Source organism: Watersipora subatra, chromosome 1, assembly GCF_963576615.1.
Source record: "Watersipora subatra chromosome 1, tzWatSuba1.1, whole genome shotgun sequence".
Taxonomy (NCBI): Eukaryota; Metazoa; Bryozoa; class Gymnolaemata; order Cheilostomatida; family Watersiporidae; genus Watersipora; species Watersipora subatra.
The window spans coordinates 40,627,765-40,649,986 of NC_088708.1; the positions used below are offsets into that span (position 1 = coordinate 40,627,765).

Below are 22,222 nucleotides of genomic sequence, written 5' to 3' on the forward strand. Positions count from 1 at the left end.
TAGTGCATCATCCAGAAGTGGCAAAATCATATACAGTGCACCTAATAGCATAGTGTCACATCAAAGGTGTCTAATAGCATAGTGTCACATCAAAGGTGTCTAATAGAATAGTGTCACATCAAAGGTGTCTAATAGAATAGTGTCACATCAAAGGTGTCTAATAGCATAGTGTCACATCAAAGGTGTCTAATAGCATAGTGTCACATCAAAGGTGTCTAGTAGCATAGTGTCACATCAAAGGTGTCTAATAGCATAGTGTCACATCAAAGGTGTCTAATAGAATAGTGTCACATCAAAGGTGTCTAATAGCATAGTGTCACATCAAATGTGTCTAATAGCATAGTGTCACTTCAAAGGTGTCTAATAGCCTAGTGTCACATCAAAAAGATCTTATGTGGTCTCACTAGAAGTGCCACCTGATCAACTGTTCTAAGATGGTTTAGAAAAACAAATTGCAACATGTGGAGAGCTTGTATTGTCATTACAATCTTGCAAGCATTCCTGCTGGGTCTTAATCGGTCTTAATGCCACTATCATAATCTGTATAGCAGACTTTATGTGTCCTGCTACACTGGCTAATATCCACATAACAAGTATTCTAGGAGAAAAAGACTTTCCAAAGGCTGTACTTCCAGTAGAGGTGAGTAGGCTGTACTTCCAGTAGAGGTGAGTAGGCTTGTACTTCCAGTAGAGGTGAGTAGGCTTGTTTTTCAGATTGTGGTTTAGTTGGCCATCGAGCTCTATGTCATGATTTTCCCACCGATAGGATAATTTTGTTTGTTTCCCTTCTATTCTATAAACCAGTCATACAAATACTGGCCTTATATAGGCAGCGGCCACTGATGTTTATTATAAAATGCTAAAGGTGTTTTTTACACACAGTGATTTATCGATTAAAATTTTTTTGTCAAATCAAGTAATTGAGGAAATCCTGAAGCATCTCAGCGCATGTTGGCTTGCAATACATATTTATGTTAGCAATTTGTTTACTTTTGTGCTGGCCAATAGAATCAATGGTAGAACAACCGATGGGCCAATAGAATCAATGGTAGAACAACCGATGTGCTAAATATAGTATGCTTTTGCGACTTCATAAACATACTCGCTTCTCACTAAAAGCTAACTATCATTTTTTTCAACCCAAATTTGTCTTGTAAGCATCCATAAAGCAAGTACCCAAAATATCTTATCGTAAATGCTGCTTTTACATGTATAATTAATGATCAATACAGTGCTACTAGACTAGATATAACGGACTACTTTTTATTGACATGGGCGTATGAATGAAATGATCATGTTATGAGACTGCCGAATGATGAATATTTAGTCACTGTAAACACTATCGGTGGAGAGCAATAATGGACGAGGTGATACAAACTGTAAATGCTGTCTGTTATTTTAAGGAAATCCCTGGCATTATTCATCAGAATTGAACCCCTGGAAGGATGTGCACTAAACCTTGGCAAGTAAGCAAGCCTTTTGATCACATTTATTTCTCTAAATACGCCATTTCCCACACTCAAACCGCATTCAAACTTTGACCTTTTGACCCTTATAAACTTGGTGTCACCTCACTCACATTTTGTGGTCATTTGTGTCCGTTTCTTAACACACAAGTTACAAGCATGGAGTTCATCAAGAATCACAGGAGATCCCTGGTTATCCTACTCACCCCAGTTCTCCTCTCTCCAATTGTACCTCTGCATGAACAGATGGGCTTGACGCCAAGGGTAGGTGAAGAGGCGAAACGTTGCATAAGTAAATTAGGCTATTAGATAACAGTTTTACATGTATATGGCGTGTCGAAGGCATGCATATGGTGTGTCGGAGGCATGTATATGGCATGTAGGAGGCATGTATATGGCGTGTCGAAGGCATGCATATGGTGTGTCGGAGGCATGTATATGGCATATAGGAGGCATGTATATGGCGTGTAGAAGGCATGTATATGGCGTGTAGGAGGCATGTGTATGGCATGTAAGAAGCAATATAGCAGCGGTTCTGTGAATCTATAATCAAACGGCAGTGAAGTCGTAAGCAGCAGTCTTAACAAAAATGACACGTAGAGGATAACACTTCGAGAGTGTTAAAAAACCTTTCTATTGCAAGTAAATTGCTAAAACATAATTTAGATTAAAAGATGAGTTCCTCAATGGCACTCTCAAACCAGTTTTCATTCCAAGTTTTCAGTTGATTTGTGTTTAGTTGAATAGAGCTGAGGTTTTGTAACTCTTTAGAATGTCTTTGTAAAGTATAGTCAAGTCCTAACCAAACGTATTCCGTACTGCGATATCTAACACATTAACTTTATTGTAATTTGCTCAGCCTTACACAGAGGAACCAGGTGTTGATCCCTGGGTTAATCATACACTTGATTGTGTTTGGTTTCTGACAGCCCAGTTATGGATGTTCTAGACAAACCATTAGAGATGTTTATAGCTTTTTATAAAATGCTCAGTGAGCAGGCTTTTAGCAAGAGGAGCTCTTCCGAGATTGACGAGCGATGTATGCACAATAGCCCTGTCACCTACGAATTGGAAAATCAAGTTTTTCACTTCTAACATTAAGAAAAGAGCAGACGACTCTTGGTATCACGGTTTCTGTTTGCTGATCTTGAGCAAACCCTTCTCAGAACCCACAATATTCTAACAATCAGCGAACAGGTTTGATCTTCCACAATGAATTTAAAACTATGCTGGCCTAGCTTTGGGCAAGTAATAAGTGCAAACCTTCTTATTTAGGCATGCAACTGTCTCTACATGCTGCTCATAATGGCTGTCTACTGGTGCACTGAAGTCATCCACTTAGCTATCACAGCCCTTCTACCCCTAATGCTCGCCCCCCTCATGGGTATACTTGAAGCGGATGTCGTCTGCAAAAACTACTTCAAGGTTAGTTGGAGTCAATAATATATTATATATGGTATAATAAATAAATAGTAGTGGCTGGCAAGTTCACTGGTTAGATTTAGCGCTTTTACCTGATAGTCTATAATGTTCCTAAATGTATTTCTTTTACCCTGGATGGCTAAGCCCTGTTCTCTCTAGAAGCATTCTCCCTCAGGTTATTGAGCTAGTGCATGACCGATCTAAGCTGAACAAGGCAAGGTGCAGCTATTATAGATCAGGTACTGTTAGTGGAAACCAGGTACAGTTAGTATAGATCAGGTACAGTTAGTTTAGGTCAGGTACAGTTAGTTTAGGTCAGGTACAGTTAGTGGAGAACATGTACAGCTAGTGGAGACCAGATGGAGACCAGATACAGTTAGTATAGATCAGGTACAGTTAGTATAGATCAAGTACAGTTAGTGTAGATCAGGTACAGTTAGTGGAGAACATGTACAGCTAATGTAGATCAGGTACAGTTAGTGTAGATCAGGTACAGTTAGTTTAGGTCAGGTACAGTTAGTTTAGGTCAGGTACAGTTAGTGGAGAACATGTACAGCTAGTGAAGACCAGATGGAGACCAGATACAGTTAGTATAGATCAGGTACAGTTAGTATAGATCAGGTACAGTTAGTGTAGATCAAGTACAGTTAGTGGAGAACATGTACAGCTAGTATAGATCAGGTACAGTTAGTGTAGATCAGGTACAGTTAGTGTAGATCAGGTACAGCTACTGTTGACCAGGTAAAGCTGGTGTAAACCAGGTAAAATTAGTGCAGGTCAACAGCAGCAATGATCAAAGGCTCCCCTCCATGTTTTTAGACATTCCTAAACTAAGAAAAACTGAATCTATCGAGGCAGGCAGTGTCTACCTCAAAGATTCTCAGCAGTAAAACTATCTGCTAGTAGCTTGGACAATCAGGCAGCTGTTGGTGAATAAAAGCTGCTTTGATGCAGCAGCCAGTGATGAATGTCACAATATTCTCCTCCCAACTGTAATACTTTGCTGTCAGCCATAAATCTCTAAACTGGTAGCGCTAACTTTTCAAGGTCATCGCCATTCAACATGACATCACAGTATCATCAATATTTAAGAGAATGATAGATGTTGAAAAGAGTAATATGTAGTTTTTGGAGAAACTGCCTGAGATCAATACAGGTCAGATAATCTCTTTCAAGCTTTGAATATTTCATAGTTTTAAAGGCAGTGATAGATAGAATTGATATGTCTATTGTTAATAATCACAGGCTAACTTATGAGATAAGGTTATTGTTCCAATTATAGTATGTCTTAAGGCATAAAACATTTTATTCATAGAGTCGCTCTCCAGGGCTGTTACAGTTTATGTTACTAGCAGACAGTGATGTAGTGCTACCCTAACTCTCCCTAACTAAGTTATGGTTAGACAATTTTTGTGTTTTTTTTTAATTATGACTATAGTTAGGGTTAAAAGATTTTAGACTTTGCCAAGTCTCAAGGGATATCATAGCATCATCAGTGCATTGATTCAAGTACACTAATGTCATTATAGTCGGTAATGTCACCATAGTTGTTTGTCTTTCTCATGGCTCTTGCCAACACTATCTTCCCAATTTTTATTATTATTTTCTCAACTTATTTATTACTACAGATGTGCTCATTTCTAATATCATATACATGATTTTAAAGCCCTGTAGGCTTTGGCGGCCGGGGCTTTGCCTTGGACTCCACTGGCAGGCTTACAGCGCCCCCAGGCCCCGTTCCAACTGTTCCAACCGACTGGAGGGCCTGGGGGCCTGGGGCCAAATGCTTTGGCGGCCGGAGCTTTGTCTTGGACCCCACTGGCGGGCTTACAGCGCCCCAGGCCCCGTTCCAACTGTTCCAACCGGCTAGAGGGCCTGGGGAGTCGCGTTGCGCCTCTTGATCGCCTACATCCACTTATCTCAACTTTACAATTATGATTAAAAAAAGGTTTGCACTACATCACTGCTGGCAGATGTCTGGTATTATATAAATATATCTATAAGTTTTATGTAGTAAACTATTATTTTATTTGTCAGTCTGAATGTTAACAAACATAAATCGTTTAACATCATCCATTTGCCTGCTTTGTTTGTTTTAAGAATATTTTAAAGTGGGAAAACTAAGGGTGCTTTTGCATTCCCTATGCATAGGGGATGTGCAACTGGGGTACAAATGTAAATGTTCGAATTCATATTGTTTCTGCTGTAATTGTAGTACATGCTGATCATTGAGTCAGATTGTCCATGTCTACTCCTTTGGAGTAGATTATAAACATTATCTATCTTTGGCTGGACATAATCAACTAGCAATTGTCGAGGCCAATGCCTCACATTCTATATGAGGCATTTTAAGCATTTCATATGTCACCAATAATTTGCTCTCTGAAGCGTTTTGTTTGGCCATTTATGACCACTCACCAAAACGTTTTGCATGTTATCAAAGTCAAAACTAGAAATGTTATCACAAAAAGTGTAATATGTTTTGTTCTCAATGTTTCGTTCAACGAGTTCTATGATTGTTTCAACAGGATAAAATAGCCTTGTTTTTTGGCACAATGGTGATAGCGACAAGCATACAGCACTCCGGGCTCCACAGGAGGATCGCTCTTACCTTCATTAAACTATTTGGTACTAATCCCCGGTTCCTGATGCTAGGTGAGCCTCGTTACTTTTTTCTAACAAATAGCTTAAAACCATTGGTACACAGGCTACCTATGTCTTTACTTACAGTGCTTTTGCATCAGTTGCGTCTCATTGGCTAATTACATTGATGTCGACTGCTCTTTTTTCAATTTGAAAACTTTTTGGAAATCATAAGACCAACAGATAATTTTTTGAGAGTAGTGAGAGTGGAAAGGGATTGTTGAACATAGCCTTAAATAGTTGACTTTCCTGAATACAGCTAGTCAGGATACCATTAGAGGGACAGTAAATAGTCTTAAATAGTTGACTTTCCTGAATACAGCTAGTCAGGATACCATTAGATAGACAGTAAATAGTCTTAAATAGTTGACTATCCTGAATACTGCTAGTCAGGATACCATTAGATAGACAGTAAATAGTCTTAAATAGTTGACTTTCCTGAATACAGCTAGTCAGGATACCATTAGAGGGACAGTAAATAATCTTAAATAGTTGACTATCCTGAATACAGCTAGTCAATATACCATTAGATAGACAGTAAATAGTCTTAAATAGTTGACTTTCCTGAATACAGCTAGTCAGGATACCATTAGATAGACAGTAAATAGTCTTAAATAGTTGACTTTTCTGAATACAGCTAGTCAGGATACCATTAGATAGACAGTAAATAGTCTTAAATAGTTGACTTTCCTGAATACAGCTAGTCAGGATACTATTAGAGAGACAGTAAATAGTCTTAAATAGTTGACTTTCCTGAATGCAGCTAGTCAGGGTACCATTAGAGGGACAGTAAATAGTCTTAAATAGTTGACTATCCTGAATACAGCTAGTCAGGATACCATTAGATAGACAGTAAATAGTCTTAAATAGTTGACTTTCCTGAATACAGCTAGTCAGGATACCATTAGATAGACAGTAAATAGTCTTAAATAGTTGACTTTCCTGAATACAGCTAGTCAGGATACTATTAGAGAGACAGTAAATAGTCTTAAATAGTTGACTTTCCTGAATGCAGCTAGTCAGGATACCATTAGATAGACAGTAAATAGTCTTAAATAGTTGACTTTCCTGAATGCAGCTAGTCAGGATACCATTAGAGGGACAGTAAATAGTCTTAAATAGTTGACTATCCTGAATACAGCTAGTCAGGATACCATTAGATAGACAGTAAATAGTCTTAAATAGTTGACTTTCCTGAATACAGCTAGTCAGGATACCATTAGATAGACAGTAAATAGTCTTAAATAGTTGACTTTCCTGAATACAGCTAGTCAGGATACTATTAGATAGACAGTAAATAGTTTTAAATAGTTGACTATCCTGAATACAGCTAGTCAGGATACCATTAGATAGACAGTAAATAGTCTTAAATAATTGACTTTCCTGAATACAGCTAGTCAGGATACCATTAGATAGACAGTAAATTCATATAAAGCAGCATGAAGAATACGTTGACACACTTCTTCAGCATGTGTGCCCTAAATCATCAGCCTCTATATCTACACATAACATACCGTATCTACATAACATATCTACATAATGTATCTACATAACATATCTACATAACATATCTTCATAACATATCTACATAATGTATCTACATAATGTATCTACATAACATATCTACATGACACATCTAAATAACGTATCTACATAATGTATCTATATAACCTATCTTAGTTATCACATCTCAGGTTTAACTTTGGTCAGAAATATAATTCACATGAAGGTTCTGGAATGCTGCTATGCTGCTATGAAGTTATTGGTGTGTATAGGAACATGTATAGTGAGTGTATAGGATATTGTGGCAAATGCAATTCATACATTTTTCATGAGTGTATCTCATTTAAAACAATCCTGAACACTGTTTATGATTACATTGCAGTACTACCCTACTGAATAGCCATCCCTTAAATAATCTGTATTTACAAATAATTGATGAAACAGAGTTGTCTTTTGCATAAAAATCAAATTCAAAAACAGATTTAGTCTACGTTGATACATCTATATACATGTATATAAATTAAAGTGTATGTTGGTTTGTTGGTCTGTCGCATGCCCAGTTATAGCGATAACATAAGCACGCTTGCAGCACTTGCTAGCGTTAGCAATCAGAAACCATTTTGCACTAGAATTTGAACTCGGAAACACCATTCTTCAGACAGGCTCTCTATATGCCACCCCATCAATTTGCCATATTATGGAATAATTATGGACATACTTATTACACCTGCCAACCTTTAATGGCAGGTGTAAGTCTAGGCACGCATTTTTCTTCTAGTACACTGACGATCACGGGATCGCCAGTGTACTAGAAGAAAAATGTGTGCCTAGACTTCCAAAAATGCTATAAATATGTGTACATTATACTGTATATATATATCATAAACTTAATTAAACTTATAGTACATAGAGAAATAAATTAATATCTTCATTTAAATATTAGAATGGTAAATGTTGTATATGTTGATTAAAAATAAATTTTTTATGCAAAAGCTTTTTTATTACTCGGGCAACACTGGGCATTCAGCTGGTCTATTCATAATTCATGTACAAAGTGGCAAATCCCTGACTTATTTAATAGTAACCCTGTGATCTGCTTGGGTTGTTTATTGGTCTGCTGTATTAGCATATAAAAATATTATCAGTAAAAGCTAATTGTACTTGTTATGGCTCCAAAGTCCTCAACAACTTGTCCATCTGAATTATCACAGTTAAACTCCCTTTTTAAGAGAAGACAATTTCAATTCAAAATTTTTGGTTGCAAATACGTACATATATAAAAAATTTGCTATGATACCTCAGTAGGTATATTATGCGTTTTATTATTTGGCAAACCATTAAATTTGTAATTTTGTTTTTTGTGCTGCCATTATCATAACGATAACACTAAAATAAACTGGACTTATATTTCAGTTTAGCTAAAACTACACGATAGTTACTGATTTGTTGAAAATTTGGTAAAAGATCTGCCAAAATATGACATGCTGGCACTGAAAACATGTCCAATAAAAATGAATTCAATTTCTTATACTTTTCAACAAATCATGCAACAGTATTTAATATGCATACATTGACCCCGTCCATTGTCTCTTAACAACATTTCATGTACAGTATTAAGATTTAAGATCTCATTTGTGTTTTTGCCTGTAGCGAAAAGCATTGTCTTGTTGATGATCACTAATGCCAATAAAAACCTATAGATACCTACAAAAACCTGTAATACTACTTGTAACTTGCATATGAGACATCTGTGTGGTCACACAAATATTTTGTTGTGGTTTCCTGTTTGCTAGTGTCATTCTGTCAAATCTAACAGTAATATATATACATCATATCCATATCGTGATTTTAGTATATAAAAGAACATTGTCTCTTAGAAATGATTTTGTTTTATCTGATGGCGTGTTATAGGTTGTTAATCGCATCCAAACTATAGCACCTTTTACCGGCTTCTAGCTAATAGGTTTTTTATTTATGCATAGGCTATGCTTTGCAGATGGATTTTCACTAGTGGAGCTCTGGGAAGTTCTATCAATTTGTTTTTTAAAGATATAGAGAGTTAAAGTTCCATATTCTTAATACTACTGCGAATTCTCATGTATTACCTTATTGTTGACTGAGAATCACTAGAGAACGAGGCCAGTCGAACTCATTTTAGAGCACAACCTTAAACTCGACACACTTTTACTGGTTACTAAAAACCTTCTTTGTTGTTTTTTAGGGCAGGTAATATTTTTTACAAAATCAGGGAGGATTATAGTTAATTTTAAACATAATAAATATCTTAATGTTATTATGGTAGGTGAACTTTAAGAACTCTGCCGTTAAATATGACTTTTGGCAGGATCTCAGTGAAGTGTGTCATGTTTTACTCTTACAGGTTGTTGCTCATTTATATTATCATCATTTTTTTCTCTTATGCTATTTCTTTGAGTTTTCACTGTCTCTTTCAGATCTACAGCCAGTGTGTAAAAACATAAACTCTAGTTTGGTTTTGTCTGAAAAGATAACATCTAGAATTTACTGAGACCGCTTGTGTACATGCATGTTTCAATATATTTAGAAATGACACAACCTACAGTACTCCTGATAGCCAATTCAAGCTTATGAGTTTTGACACTTTAATGTAATAATATTTTGGAGCGTTTAAAATCAGCCTTTGATTTTTGGCTTTTCTAATTGCTGACGTAATGAAAATTGTATTTAGATTACAGAAACTTCCAAACTTTATTAGAGAATTTAAAACTTGTTCACTGAAAGTTTTACATTATTTTGTTGAATGAATTAAGAATACATCCAAATTAGTTTACCCATATACGAAACAAAAATATGAAAGTTGTATTTTTTTACCTTGGTCAGCATCAATCAAAGAGGAGACAACTCTTTGTATCACAAAGCTGCAATTTACTAATGCTTGCTGAATTTACGCGAATGCTTGTTCGAACCAATACTTAGCAAGTTGCTTAGCTCAAATTTTTTGTGAGCAATTCATTAATTTTCCTATGAGAGTAGTTATTTATTACATCCAAAAAATGACATAATTTTTGTGTAAAAGACAGTAAAACAGCATACTCATTTATACACCATGACATATGGTATATACTTTGTTTTCTATAACCTCATATCTTGTTTTCAGGTTTCATGCTACCAACCTGGTTTCTCTCGATGTGGGTAAGCAACTCTGCAACAGCTGTCATGATGGTCTCCATTCTCAACTGTGTCATTGAACAACTCAGAGTTGAACACAAGCAGCTTGATTCAACAGAATGTCAGCGCTTGGCTGACATGAAATCTAATACAAGCCCCGAATCATTCCATGTGGCACAACCATCAGAAGATGTAGAGCTGCAATTAAAAAATGGAGAAGGTAAGGCAGATACAACGTGGACAAGGTAAGGCAGGTACAACATGGATGAGGTAAGGCAGGTACAACATGGACAAGGTAAGGCAGGTACAACATGGATGAGATAAGGCAGGTACAACATGGACAAGGTAAGGCAGGTACAACATGGATGAGATAAGGCAGGTACAACATGGCCAAAGTAAGGCAGGTACAACATAGATGAGGTAAGGCAGGTACAACATGGATGAGGCAAGGCAGGTACAATATGGATGAGGTAAGGCAGGTACAACATGGATGAGGTAAAGCAGGTACAACATCTGTTGAAAATAGTCATGTATTCTCGTATGACAAAATTTGATAAAAAATATTTCCTGTTAGAGAAAACAAAGTTTAAAATTCTTCGATTATTCAAATACGTGTCATATCTGTAGAGTTTTCTTCTCATAGAGCACTAATAAGTTTTTTGAGAGCATTGCTTTCTCAACCAGCTGGCTAATGCTTAAAAATAGAAATTGCTATTTCCTCATTATCGCATAACAAAGCACGCTATTTGCAAAATGGATATTTTTCTGGCAGTACTTTGTTTACAATTCAATGAATTATTCGTAGACACAGGTTGTTGAACCCATGACAATGTCTCAAGTCATTATACTCAAGTGAGGCGTTAGAGAGTTCATACTCTTGTGCCTAGTTCATACTTTAGCGGATTGGGTTAGGACAGACAATATGTCAAACTTGATGCTTTTTAACGATTTTTTAGGATGAGATTGGTTAGTTTTTTCTATTTAGTTAAACATGCACTTGTTAATGTAAAGTACACCTCTGAATACTTTATCATAGCTACTATCGAAGAGGGTGTGAACCTAGCTACTATCGAAGAGGGTGTGAACTGTAATAATCAGGATACAACATCGCTTGATTCCACTGACAAATCAACCGCTACCGCCAGATTTGAGATGACAGCAAAGTGTCTTTGTCTGGCTGTGTGCTACTCAGCCACTTGTGGAGGCGTGGCCACTCTTACCGGCTCTGGCACAAACCTTGTCTTTTATGATAACATCTTTGAGTAAGTTACACATGTTCATTTGATTCACTGTTTTTTTAACTGTGTAAACTTACAAAAATTGTTTAGGTTGCATAACTACATTTTCATATTTTACAAGCATACATATCCATTACAGATTAAAATCTTATCAATAATACATCCTTTTTGGAACAACCTGTTTGCTACGGCTCCGTGTCTGCTGCAGGGTTGGCAACAGGCTGGAATACGATTTTAAACTAACTCTCCCACGTTGGATTGGCTTTGCTATGCCCATCTCAATCCTGTTGTTTGTGATTTGTTGGGTCTGGTTGCAAGTCCTTTTCATTGGATGCAGGTAAGTAGGTATTTTTTCTTTGGACTTTATCAAGCCAAAAGTTGTAACAGTTTAGGGCTGTTTAAAATTACAGCTCAAATTATTGAAATTATATCGCAAGTTGCTACATCTTAAATATTCAAGAAACTCTAGTATCAAACACAGTAGTTATAAAATTTAGAATTGCATTGCGATATGAAATAAAAATATGATTTAGAAGGGGACAATAATGGTTGTATAAATTCTTGTCCTGTATACTTTGATTATAGCATTCATAGTATAAAATATTTTGTTGATGCAAAATTAATCACAATGATACAATTTTCTTGTTTGCAGAACATCTTTTCTTCAAACCAAGGAGGATAAGAAACGCATCGCAGATGTAATAAATAAAGAGTATTCTTCTCTTGGCAGAGTAAACTGGCAAGAGGGGGTAACTCTTGCTCATTTTATACTGCTTATTGTACTGTGGTTAGGACGCTATCCCGCGAAGGCTGGTGGATGGGGCCTTTTGTTCCCTGAAGGGTAAACAATTTCGTTTAGCTTCCAGATTATTATCCTCGCTATCAGTGTGTTGCGATTGTATCAGATATACAATATACACAGGCTTGTATTCCCTGGTTGCAAGTTAGGGCTGCAAATATTAGGTGACTAGTTATGAACACTTGGGGGTTTAGGGGGCGGTGTTAGCCCCCCTCTTCAACGGGATATGGGGCAGCGCCCCGAAGCTCTGGACCTTTTAGGCATCAACAACCTTCAAAGTATGCATAAATGCAATCAATTGTAAGCATCGAAATCTCCATAAATATATTGCTTATGGTTCATGGTAGGCAAAAAACTTTTTCTTTATTCAACGAACGATATAAAGCTCATGACAATACAGATTTCTGTAAAAAACATTGAAAGAACAAGAGCTATTACTTCTTTATTGCAATAGCTTTTGTTCTGTCAATGTGTCCATGGCAGAAATCTTTCACAACTGATTCTGTATCTACATGTATTTCAAAATCTTTATATATATGTAATATTAAAAGATTATTTAGCCTGCCTGATAGTGCTCCTCATTGCTGTTTTGATTTGCTTTAATGCAGAAAAGGATCTCTCACTCCCTGCATTAGTGGCAGGCAAAACCAATACAAGCGTACTAGATTAGTGAGCCTCATCGCTAGTCGCACTAGAGTGCAACTAACGCTCGCTCGTAATTAGTACATGTAGTTGGAAATTCCAAGTGAATGAGCTTAGACTGCAATTCTTAGAACTTAGCCGTTAAAAATTACTAAAAAGTTGTGGCGGCTCAGCCGTCCAGCCGCTCCAGGGAATACGGGCTTGAATATACAGTATATATACAGTATACATGTATATGCAGTATATATGTACAGTATATACATTATGCAGCATATATACAGTTTATATATGCAGTATATATGTACAGTATATATACAGTATGTATACAGTACATGAGCAATATATATGTTGTATATATATACATATAGCCTTTGTATATATATTTTGTATATGTATACATATAGCCTTTGTATATATATTTTGTATATATATACATATAGCCTTTGTATATATATTTTGTATATATATACATATAGCCTTTGTATATATATTTTATATATATATACATATAGCCTTTGTATATATATTTTGTATATATATATATATATATATATATATATATATATATATATATATATATATATATACCTATATATGTAATTACAACTAGGGTTCTACTATATTATAAATTAATACAGTAAAATAATACTAAAATAAAAGAGCTCTACAAGAAATTGAAGCAAATAGTACTAGTTATTGACAATATATATATTATATATATACATTTGTATGTATATATATACGGTATATACATACAACCTTTTATATATATATATCTGTGTCTGGGGCACTGGGCGCCATAACACCGGCGCATAAAATGTGGCTTGCCCAAATACCAACAACAATCAACTCAGGTGAGTTGCAGAAAAGTGCGCTATTGGGAACAGCTAAGATCTTGAGGCGAGTGCTCAAACTCCCAGGTCTCTGGTAGGAGACCCGAGTTAGAGCAGAATTTACCACCCATACGGGGTATCCGGGGTGAGGAAACAATTTTATATATATATATAAAATATATATATATATAAAATATTAATATAAAGCAATTTTATATATATATATAAAATTTTTTCTTCACCCCGGATACCCCGTATGGGTGGTAAATTCTGCTCTAACTCGGGTCTCCTACCAGAGACCTGGGAGTTTGAGCACTCGCCTCAAGATCTTAGCTGTTCCCAATAGTGCACTTTTCTGCAACTCACCTGAGTTGATTGTTGTTGGTATTTGGGCAAGCCACATTTTATGCGCCGGTGTTATGGCGCCCAGTGCCCCAGACACAGATATATATATATATGGTTGTATGTATATACCGTATATATATACATACAAATGTATATATATAATATATATATTGTCAATAACTAGTACTATTTGCTTCAATTTCTTGTCGAGCTCTTTTATTTTAGTATTATTTTACTGTATTAATTTATAATATAGTAGAACCCTAGTTGTAATTACATATATAGGTATATATATATATATATATATATATATATATATATATATATATATATATATATATATATATATATATATATATAGATATATATATACTAGTTGAATGCTTGGCGTTGTGCTGGTAATAAAAGAGTTTTGTACAGAAAATTGACTTTTAATCAACATCTGCAACCTTTACCATTCTAACTTTTAAGTGAAGATGTTCATATTTCTGTTTACTGTGTTTATATCTGTGTACTTCATACGGTACCAGCTGCAGTACCTACTACAGATCTATACTGATTGCACTAGTCTTGTTGGCTATATGAGGTTAAGCATTTTTCGTCTAGTATGGCATTAGGTTTAAAGCTAGCTGCAGTGTTTAATGTGAAGCCATGAAAGATTGGCATGCGTTCCAAGTATGTTCTCAATTTATTTCATGGTATAGCTAGTTGGACAGTGTAGTGTATTGGATAAATGGATGTCTGCAGAACTAGAGGTTGTAAGTTCAAATCCAGTTCTCAGCAGATTTATCGTTCTTTATCGCTATAGACTGACAGATGGATGTACAGATGGACAAACATTGAGATTTATATATATACTAGTTGTGCTACCCGGCGTTGTCAGGGTAATAAGAAAGTCTGGGCAGAAAATTGAAAAAAATTGTTAAATTGTATTTAACATATTGCAACATTTACCATTCTAACTTTCAAACTACATATCACGAGAGAAGCGTTTTGTGTAGTTGAAATAAATTAAGAGAATTATGAAAACAACTGTAAAGGTTTTAAAACTTTATCAAACAACTAACTTTCAAGCTATTATCCTGGCACAGTGCCAATGAAAAATTGCAGTAAGCTGTTAGGCTTCAAATGCCGGTAGGCAATGACGCTGCGTCAGCATTGTTGCCCAGCTAGGCTATTCTAATAATAGCTATAGCTGGAATGCAGACAGACATACGACACACGGACATCCTTTGAGAAATATATATATAGATATATAATATGTATATATACATGTGTTTATATACATATGTGTATACATATATACAGCCTATTTGTGTGTATTTATACAAAGGTGCCATCAGTATGTCAAGTGGTTCTGAAACAAAAAAAATGCGTACTTCTGGTACTGATGTTGCAAACAGTTTGTTAAATGAATGAATATTTTAGGGTTAAAGACTTACTGTCATTCTGCAGGTATGTTACTGATGCCACAGCAGCCATGTTGGTCGCAATTTCTGTGCTATTCATGCCAAAGTACCCTCCATTGTTCTTGAGGATGAAGTCAAGTCGCCCATTCGAGTCTCTACTATCTTGGCAGCATATGACCCTTAAAGTAAATTGGGGTGTCATCTTTCTTGTAGCAGGAGGATTTGCTCTTGCTGACTGTGTAAATGTACGTGAGTTTTATCTGGTTTCCCTCTTTTTGAACTAATGTAACTGCATATTATTTTATTAGTTTAGTATTGATTTATTTACATTTTTTTTACACTTTTGGAAAATATTATCTCATGTATTTTAAAACTTCTTTCAAACAGAGAGTTGTTTTGGCTATTTGTTTAATTAGCGCTTTTAAGCTAACCAATATAGTAGATGTTTTGACACACTCGTTGCATTAGTACTAAAATTCATTTTGGAGGCTCAACCAAGAATGGGCGTCACTTGCTTTTTTGCAGTTCTTTCAATTTTCTAGTCATTATTTTTAAATGACCTTAAATACCTTTTTATATATAAATATACTTAAATATACTTTTTAAATACCTTCTGGTAAGTATGACAATGCATTAATTCTGTTTTTATACACTTGAATGAAAAACCTCAATAAAAAATCTAATACAAAATTGTATACTGTTTGTTGATATGTTACTATGTACTATTGTTTGAACTTGATGCTGATACATGAATGAGAGACCTTGACCTTGACTAACTCTAATTGTTCCTTGCAGAAATCTGGCTTGTCAGCCGCTATTGGAAGCAGCTTGCAGTTTGTGTCCAACTTCCCTGTCTGGGCTATGATACTGACCATTTGCTGCTTAACAGCTCTCATCACAGAGTTCACAAGTAACGTTGTCATCAGCTCCCTCATACAGCCTATTCTAGCTGATATTGTAAGTTCACCAGGCTGATAGTAATATTCTGTCTAAGAAGTCTCAGCTAAAATCATGTATTTTGTTCTGAAAACTTTAATAAACAAGCAAAACATGTAGGAGACCAATTTGACCAAGAAAATACCAACTCTCTACACTTGTAAAATTTAAAATGAGTTTGTTAAATTTTGATTCAGTTGATGAGAGAAATGATACTTGAAATGGTATGAAAATTTGTGGACTGTGGATGTGGCCAAACAAGCATTCACTTACATGTAAGTTAAGAGAACAACTAAAGGTAAAATGTAATTATTACAAAATGAGATTAATACAGAGAGTTTTCTTTTCTATTTCTGGTATTGGCTGAGATTAGTGTGAGTTATAACCTTTTAGATGGTAACAGACAATGGTTTGTGATTTATTCTTGACTTGTTCTTTAAACAAGTACCTTAGTTTACTAAAAACAATCGCCAATAATGATAATAATAATAGTAATAATTTACAAAACTATAAACAACTACAAAGATTTAGAAAAACAAACTGATATGGAGATCAATATAGTGGGATTAAAAAGAATCCTTGGGAGATTATCACCATGGAAAGCCGCTGGACCGGATGGAGTACAGGGCTACTGGGTCAAGAACTTCACAGCTCTTCACACAAGAATTGTGAATCAGATAAATGAGATTATTAAGAGAGGCAACCCGACATCATGGATGACAACAGGAAGAACGGTGCTAATTCTTAAGGATGCAAGCAAAGGCAACATATCATCAAACTATAGACCGATTACCTGCCTGCCAATATTGTACAAAGTACTGACTGCAATGATCCTGGACAGCATTTACGAACACCTGGATAGAAATGAACTCCTACCATCAGAACAGAAGGGCTGTGAAAAGAAAAGTCGAGGAACTGAAGATCATTTGATAATAGACAAGTGTGTTATGAAAGATAGTAAGGCAAGAAAAACCAACCTGGTGATGGGATGGATTGACTACAGAAAAGCGTATGATAGGGTTTCCCACTCATGGATAATGAATGTAATGGATATGTTAGGGATCTCAGAAAACATCAAAAGGTTCATGACAGCAGGTATGAAACAATGGAAAACAGCTAGAAAGTGGAGGGAAAGAACTAGGACAAGTATCGATCAGCCAACGTATCTTCAAAGAAGACATTGTGATGTCAATGATACCCCTCACAACTGTACTGCGCAAAGTTAAACCAGCGTACCATCTCAAAAACAAATGTTAACCATCTACTGTATATGGACGACCTGAAACTGTATGGGAAGAACAAGAACGAGATTGAGACACTGATACACACAATGAGAATCTTCAGCGATGACTTCGGTATGGAGTTTAGATTAGATAAGTGCGCTACCATCACCATGATAAGAGGGAAACTAACTGACAGAGGAAGTATTATGCTACCAAATGAAACTGAAATCCATGAACTTGAAGATAATGAAAGCTACAAATATTTAGGAGTTATGGAGACAGACGACATAAAACAATCTGAAATGAAAGCTAAGATCAAGAAAGAATATATTCACAGGCTCACGAAAGTGCTGAAATCAAAGCTGACTGCTGGAAATCTCATTACCACTATCAATACAAGGGCTGTATTCTTGTACAGATGCGGAGCGGAGATTATTCAGTAGACGAAGGCATAGTTATAGCAACTGGACAGAAAGACGCGGAAACTGATGACAATGCATAAAGGTCTTCATCCAAGATCTGATGTAGATAGAGTGTATGTTGAAAAGGACCAAGGAGGAAGAGGATTAATGAGTGTAGAGGAAACTGTGAAATACGAAAGCCACAGCCTGAAAAAGTACACAGAAGGCAGCCCAGTCGATTTTATAAGAACAGCGAGTAAGACCATAAATACCAACAGTGAAGATAGAAGACAAGAGTATAGAAACCATCAGAAAACTGAATGAAAGCATAACTGGCATGATAAGCCAATGAATGAACAACATCTAAGACAGAGAATCAAGCAGCAAAGGAGACATGGCAATGGGTGAAGAGGGGATGTCTCAAACAAGAGACTGAAAGCCTGATCATTGTGACCAGGATCAAGCATTAAGAACCAACTATAGGAAGGCCAAGACAGAAAAGTAAACAAATGATCCAAAATGCAGATTGTGTAAGCAGAAAGATGAATCAGTGTCCCACATAGTCAGCGAATGCAGTAAGACCGCACAGACAGAATATAAAGGGCGGCATGACAAAGTGGCAAGTGCAGTGCACTGGAGCATATGCAAGAAACATAAGTTGCCCCTCACAGAAAAAAGGTACGACCGCCGTGCAGAAGCTGTATTGGAAAATGAGAAAGTAAAGCTGCTATGGGACTTCAATGTGCAGACAGACAAGGTTATTGAAGCTAGAAGAGCAGACCTGATACAATAAATGTTAGAAACAGAATAAACAGAAATATAATAAACAAATAAACCAAAGAATGTCTGGTCATAGACATAGCAATAGCTGGAGACACAAGGGTAGTACAGAAGGAAGATGAGAAGATTGGTAAATACAAAGAGCTTGGGTTCGAGATAAACAGACTGTGAAAGGTGAAGACAGAAGTGATACCAATAGTACTTGGTACACTCAGAACAATATCAATGAGGTATATAGCATACCTGGCCGAGGTAAGAGTAAACATATCTTTTGAGACCTTACAGAAGACAGCCATCTTAGGAACAGCTCACATATTGAGGAAGGTCCTCTCTTAGTGGAATTGAGGAAGATGTTGGATCCTTACTTAACATGGACTAAAACCAGTCACCTACCACCTGCTACTACCTACCACCACACGGCTGTGAAGAAAAACACTATAACAATAATAATAATAACAATCGGTGAACAAGTCAGGAGTTACCTCATTACAACGAACGGAATCTCCAATTTGAGCTACAGTCATGTTCATAAATATTAACACCCCTGTCATTTTAGAGTGTTTGCTAACTTTAGACTAAAATTCTGGATATTATTGATGACAATATACAAACCTCATATCAAATTAAAGCTTGAAGTGCTCTTTATCTGATAAACCCAAAATTAAATTTCCCAATACAGGTTGACCTTGATTTTGAAAGTTTAAAGGCAGGAATGGCTAAGTCATGATACTTTCAAAAATTAAAATTTTGGATTCCATATTGTTGCGGGCATACAAACAGCTCTGAAAAGTGAACAAACTCTTTGATACGAGTTGGTGGCCCTGAAAAAGACCGTTGGGTTTGGTTTTTATATGGAATTGTGAATAAAATATCAGAGGTAAAATAGTGTTGTTTATTGTCCATAATTAATTCAGTCTTGAGAATGAGAGTTCTTTCAGTGTGTATGAAATTAGTCTCATTGGAAAGAATGGAGTCTCAGCTTCACTTTGATATATACTATAAATTGTTGAATACACCATAATTATTAGACTTACTCAGGCTTAATTATAATCCTCTCATTTAAAACTACTCGTAATTCCAGGGGTGTTAATATTTATGAACATGACTGTATGTGTAAGTATGAGTGGAAATATTTGTTGTATGTAGTCACTATTCTCTTAGCAAAATAAAATGTAAACCATTTTACCTATACAGCCACTAGGGTAACAACCTGTACAGGGTAGATTCTAGTATCCTCATTTATATACGTCAAGAGTTGGTTTTAGGAACATCGCTAAATCACGGTTTTATCTTCACACCATTCATGGTTAACTGCTAGCAGCTGAAATCATAGCTGGCAGTCATGGTAAACTTTGTCTTACTAGATACTCCGAGATTTGCTGTTACATTCCTGCCTTTTAATAGCTGATTTCCTATTTTACCTATTAAAAATACATTCAACACTAGAAAGGATGGCTTCAAAGGAATATATACATTTAAGCATTCTGTTTGAAGTATTATTCAAATAACTTTTGTTCAGAAAGTCGTATTATACTTTTCTTGTTGACACTTTGAAACAAGTGCTTGTCATCAGCCATATTGTTTTTACTCGGTTTTTTCATTGATGTCTTAAGATTTTTACTCTCCTCCATTTTGCAGGCCGTTCAAGGAAAGATAAATCCTGTTTTGCTGATGGCTCCCAGCTGCATCGCCTCTAGCTTCGCTTTTGCCTTACCGGTTGCCACCCCTCCCAACGCTATTGTATACTCGGCAGGTGTACTCAGGATTTGGGATATGGTAAGTTATTAACCAAGTATTATATCATTAAGACATGTATTTGCTGTGTCTGTGAGCAGCAGCAGTCTAATGTAAGAACATGCAAAATAGTTGCCAAAGGCTTGTCCTGTTTGTGAAACACCCGGTGGCAAAATATTTTATGAGCTTTGCCTTGTCTGACTTGTTTCCCTAATTGATGAGGAATTGTACAAATTACATTTCATTCATTTGTTAAGTTTTTGATTTTCATTGTAGTAGTTTGCATGTGATACTTCTACCATTATGGCGGAATATTTACACTTTTATACTTTTTGTTCTTTGGTTCTATTAGGGAATATTTTGATATAACAATATGTTAACATCAATCTGATATAACAATATGTTAACATCATTCTGATATAACAATATGTTAACATCATTCTGATATAACAATATGTTAACATCAATCTGATATAACAATATGTTAACATCAATCTGATATAACAATATGTTAACATCATTCTGATATAACAATATGTTAACATCATTCTGATATAACAATATGTTAACATCATTCTGATATAACAATATGTTAATATCATTCTGATATAACAACATGTTAACATCATTCTGATATAACAATATGTTCACATAATTCTGTTAGGAAGAGTCTGTTATGTAGAATATAAGGTTTTTTGTAATTAATTAAAATGAAGATGCACATTTGGCCATGATTCCAAAAACAGCTACGGTCTCTACCGATCAATGAATCAATGCCATACTTGATGCAACTAGATTGATAGTGCAAAAGCTGATAGTCCTATTCCTTAAGAAAACTGACAAATTCAGCTGAATGACTGCAAATGACTAACTTTGATCAGTTTTAAAAATGTCTCTTTTGCGAAGAATTTGCAAATTTCCATCAAGTGAATTATGCTAGGGATGCGCGGGTGAAGTTTATTGTCCTTTAAGGCTAAATATATTTTTGGTTCCACTTGAACCTGCTGCTGCCTACACAGATGTACGACTGAAATGTTCTGTGCTGCCAGTGAGCAATGATACACTTAAATTAGACCTTTGATTGAAGCATTTAGCAACTCTGGTTAACATTTAAGGAAGCTGATGCAAATATCATCTATATGTATCGTCCATAATTGGTAGCGACCGCAACCAATCCGAGTCATGGCCAAATGTACTCGCACATTTTAGACAACTCCAAAAGATCTGGAGTTACCTTAACAATGTGGTATCACAAAAAACTTTCACAATTATAGTTGATTTTATTACAATCTGTCAGTATTTTTCTATCATTCGTAATTCTTTTTGACGTTTGAGGTGATTTGACTGCCAGGATGTTTCAAGATTTAAGTCGACTTAACTTTGATAGCGGTAAAAGCTCCGATTAACATTTCACCTGGACATGAGTGAACAAGACCTAATGGAAGTGCTTGCTATTTGTAGGTAAAGGCAGGGGTACTCCTCAACATTGTAGCTATCTTGGTTGTCCTTATAGCGGGAATGGCATGGCTACCTATTGTATTTGATTTCCAGAGTTTCAGCTATGATACAAACTCGACAAGTCCTTTCGTATGATGAGCAACTTGCCTTCTACATTGACTATACAAATACATGACTGTACACATTTTCTGTGACTAGCAGCTTTCTTTGCTATTGACAGAAATTTTTGACAATCACTTCATT

General features: G+C 35.7%; 1 protein-coding gene across 1 annotated transcript; it reads left to right on the forward strand.

Annotated features, from left to right (window-relative positions):
* The first annotated feature begins 513 nt into the window (after nt 1-513).
* LOC137402388 (solute carrier family 13 member 2-like) lies at nt 514-22,122 on the forward strand. Its single transcript, XM_068088892.1, has 12 exons — nt 514-640; nt 1,618-1,730; nt 2,742-2,891; nt 5,417-5,543; nt 10,171-10,401; nt 11,218-11,443; nt 11,628-11,756; nt 12,072-12,260; nt 15,494-15,692; nt 16,243-16,404; nt 20,426-20,563; nt 21,983-22,122. Exons 2-12 carry the CDS (start codon nt 1,626-1,628, stop codon nt 22,112-22,114), a joined length of 1,788 nt encoding a protein of 595 aa, XP_067944993.1. The 5' UTR covers nt 514-640; nt 1,618-1,625; the 3' UTR covers nt 22,115-22,122.
* Nucleotides 22,123-22,222: the final 100 nt, after the last annotated feature.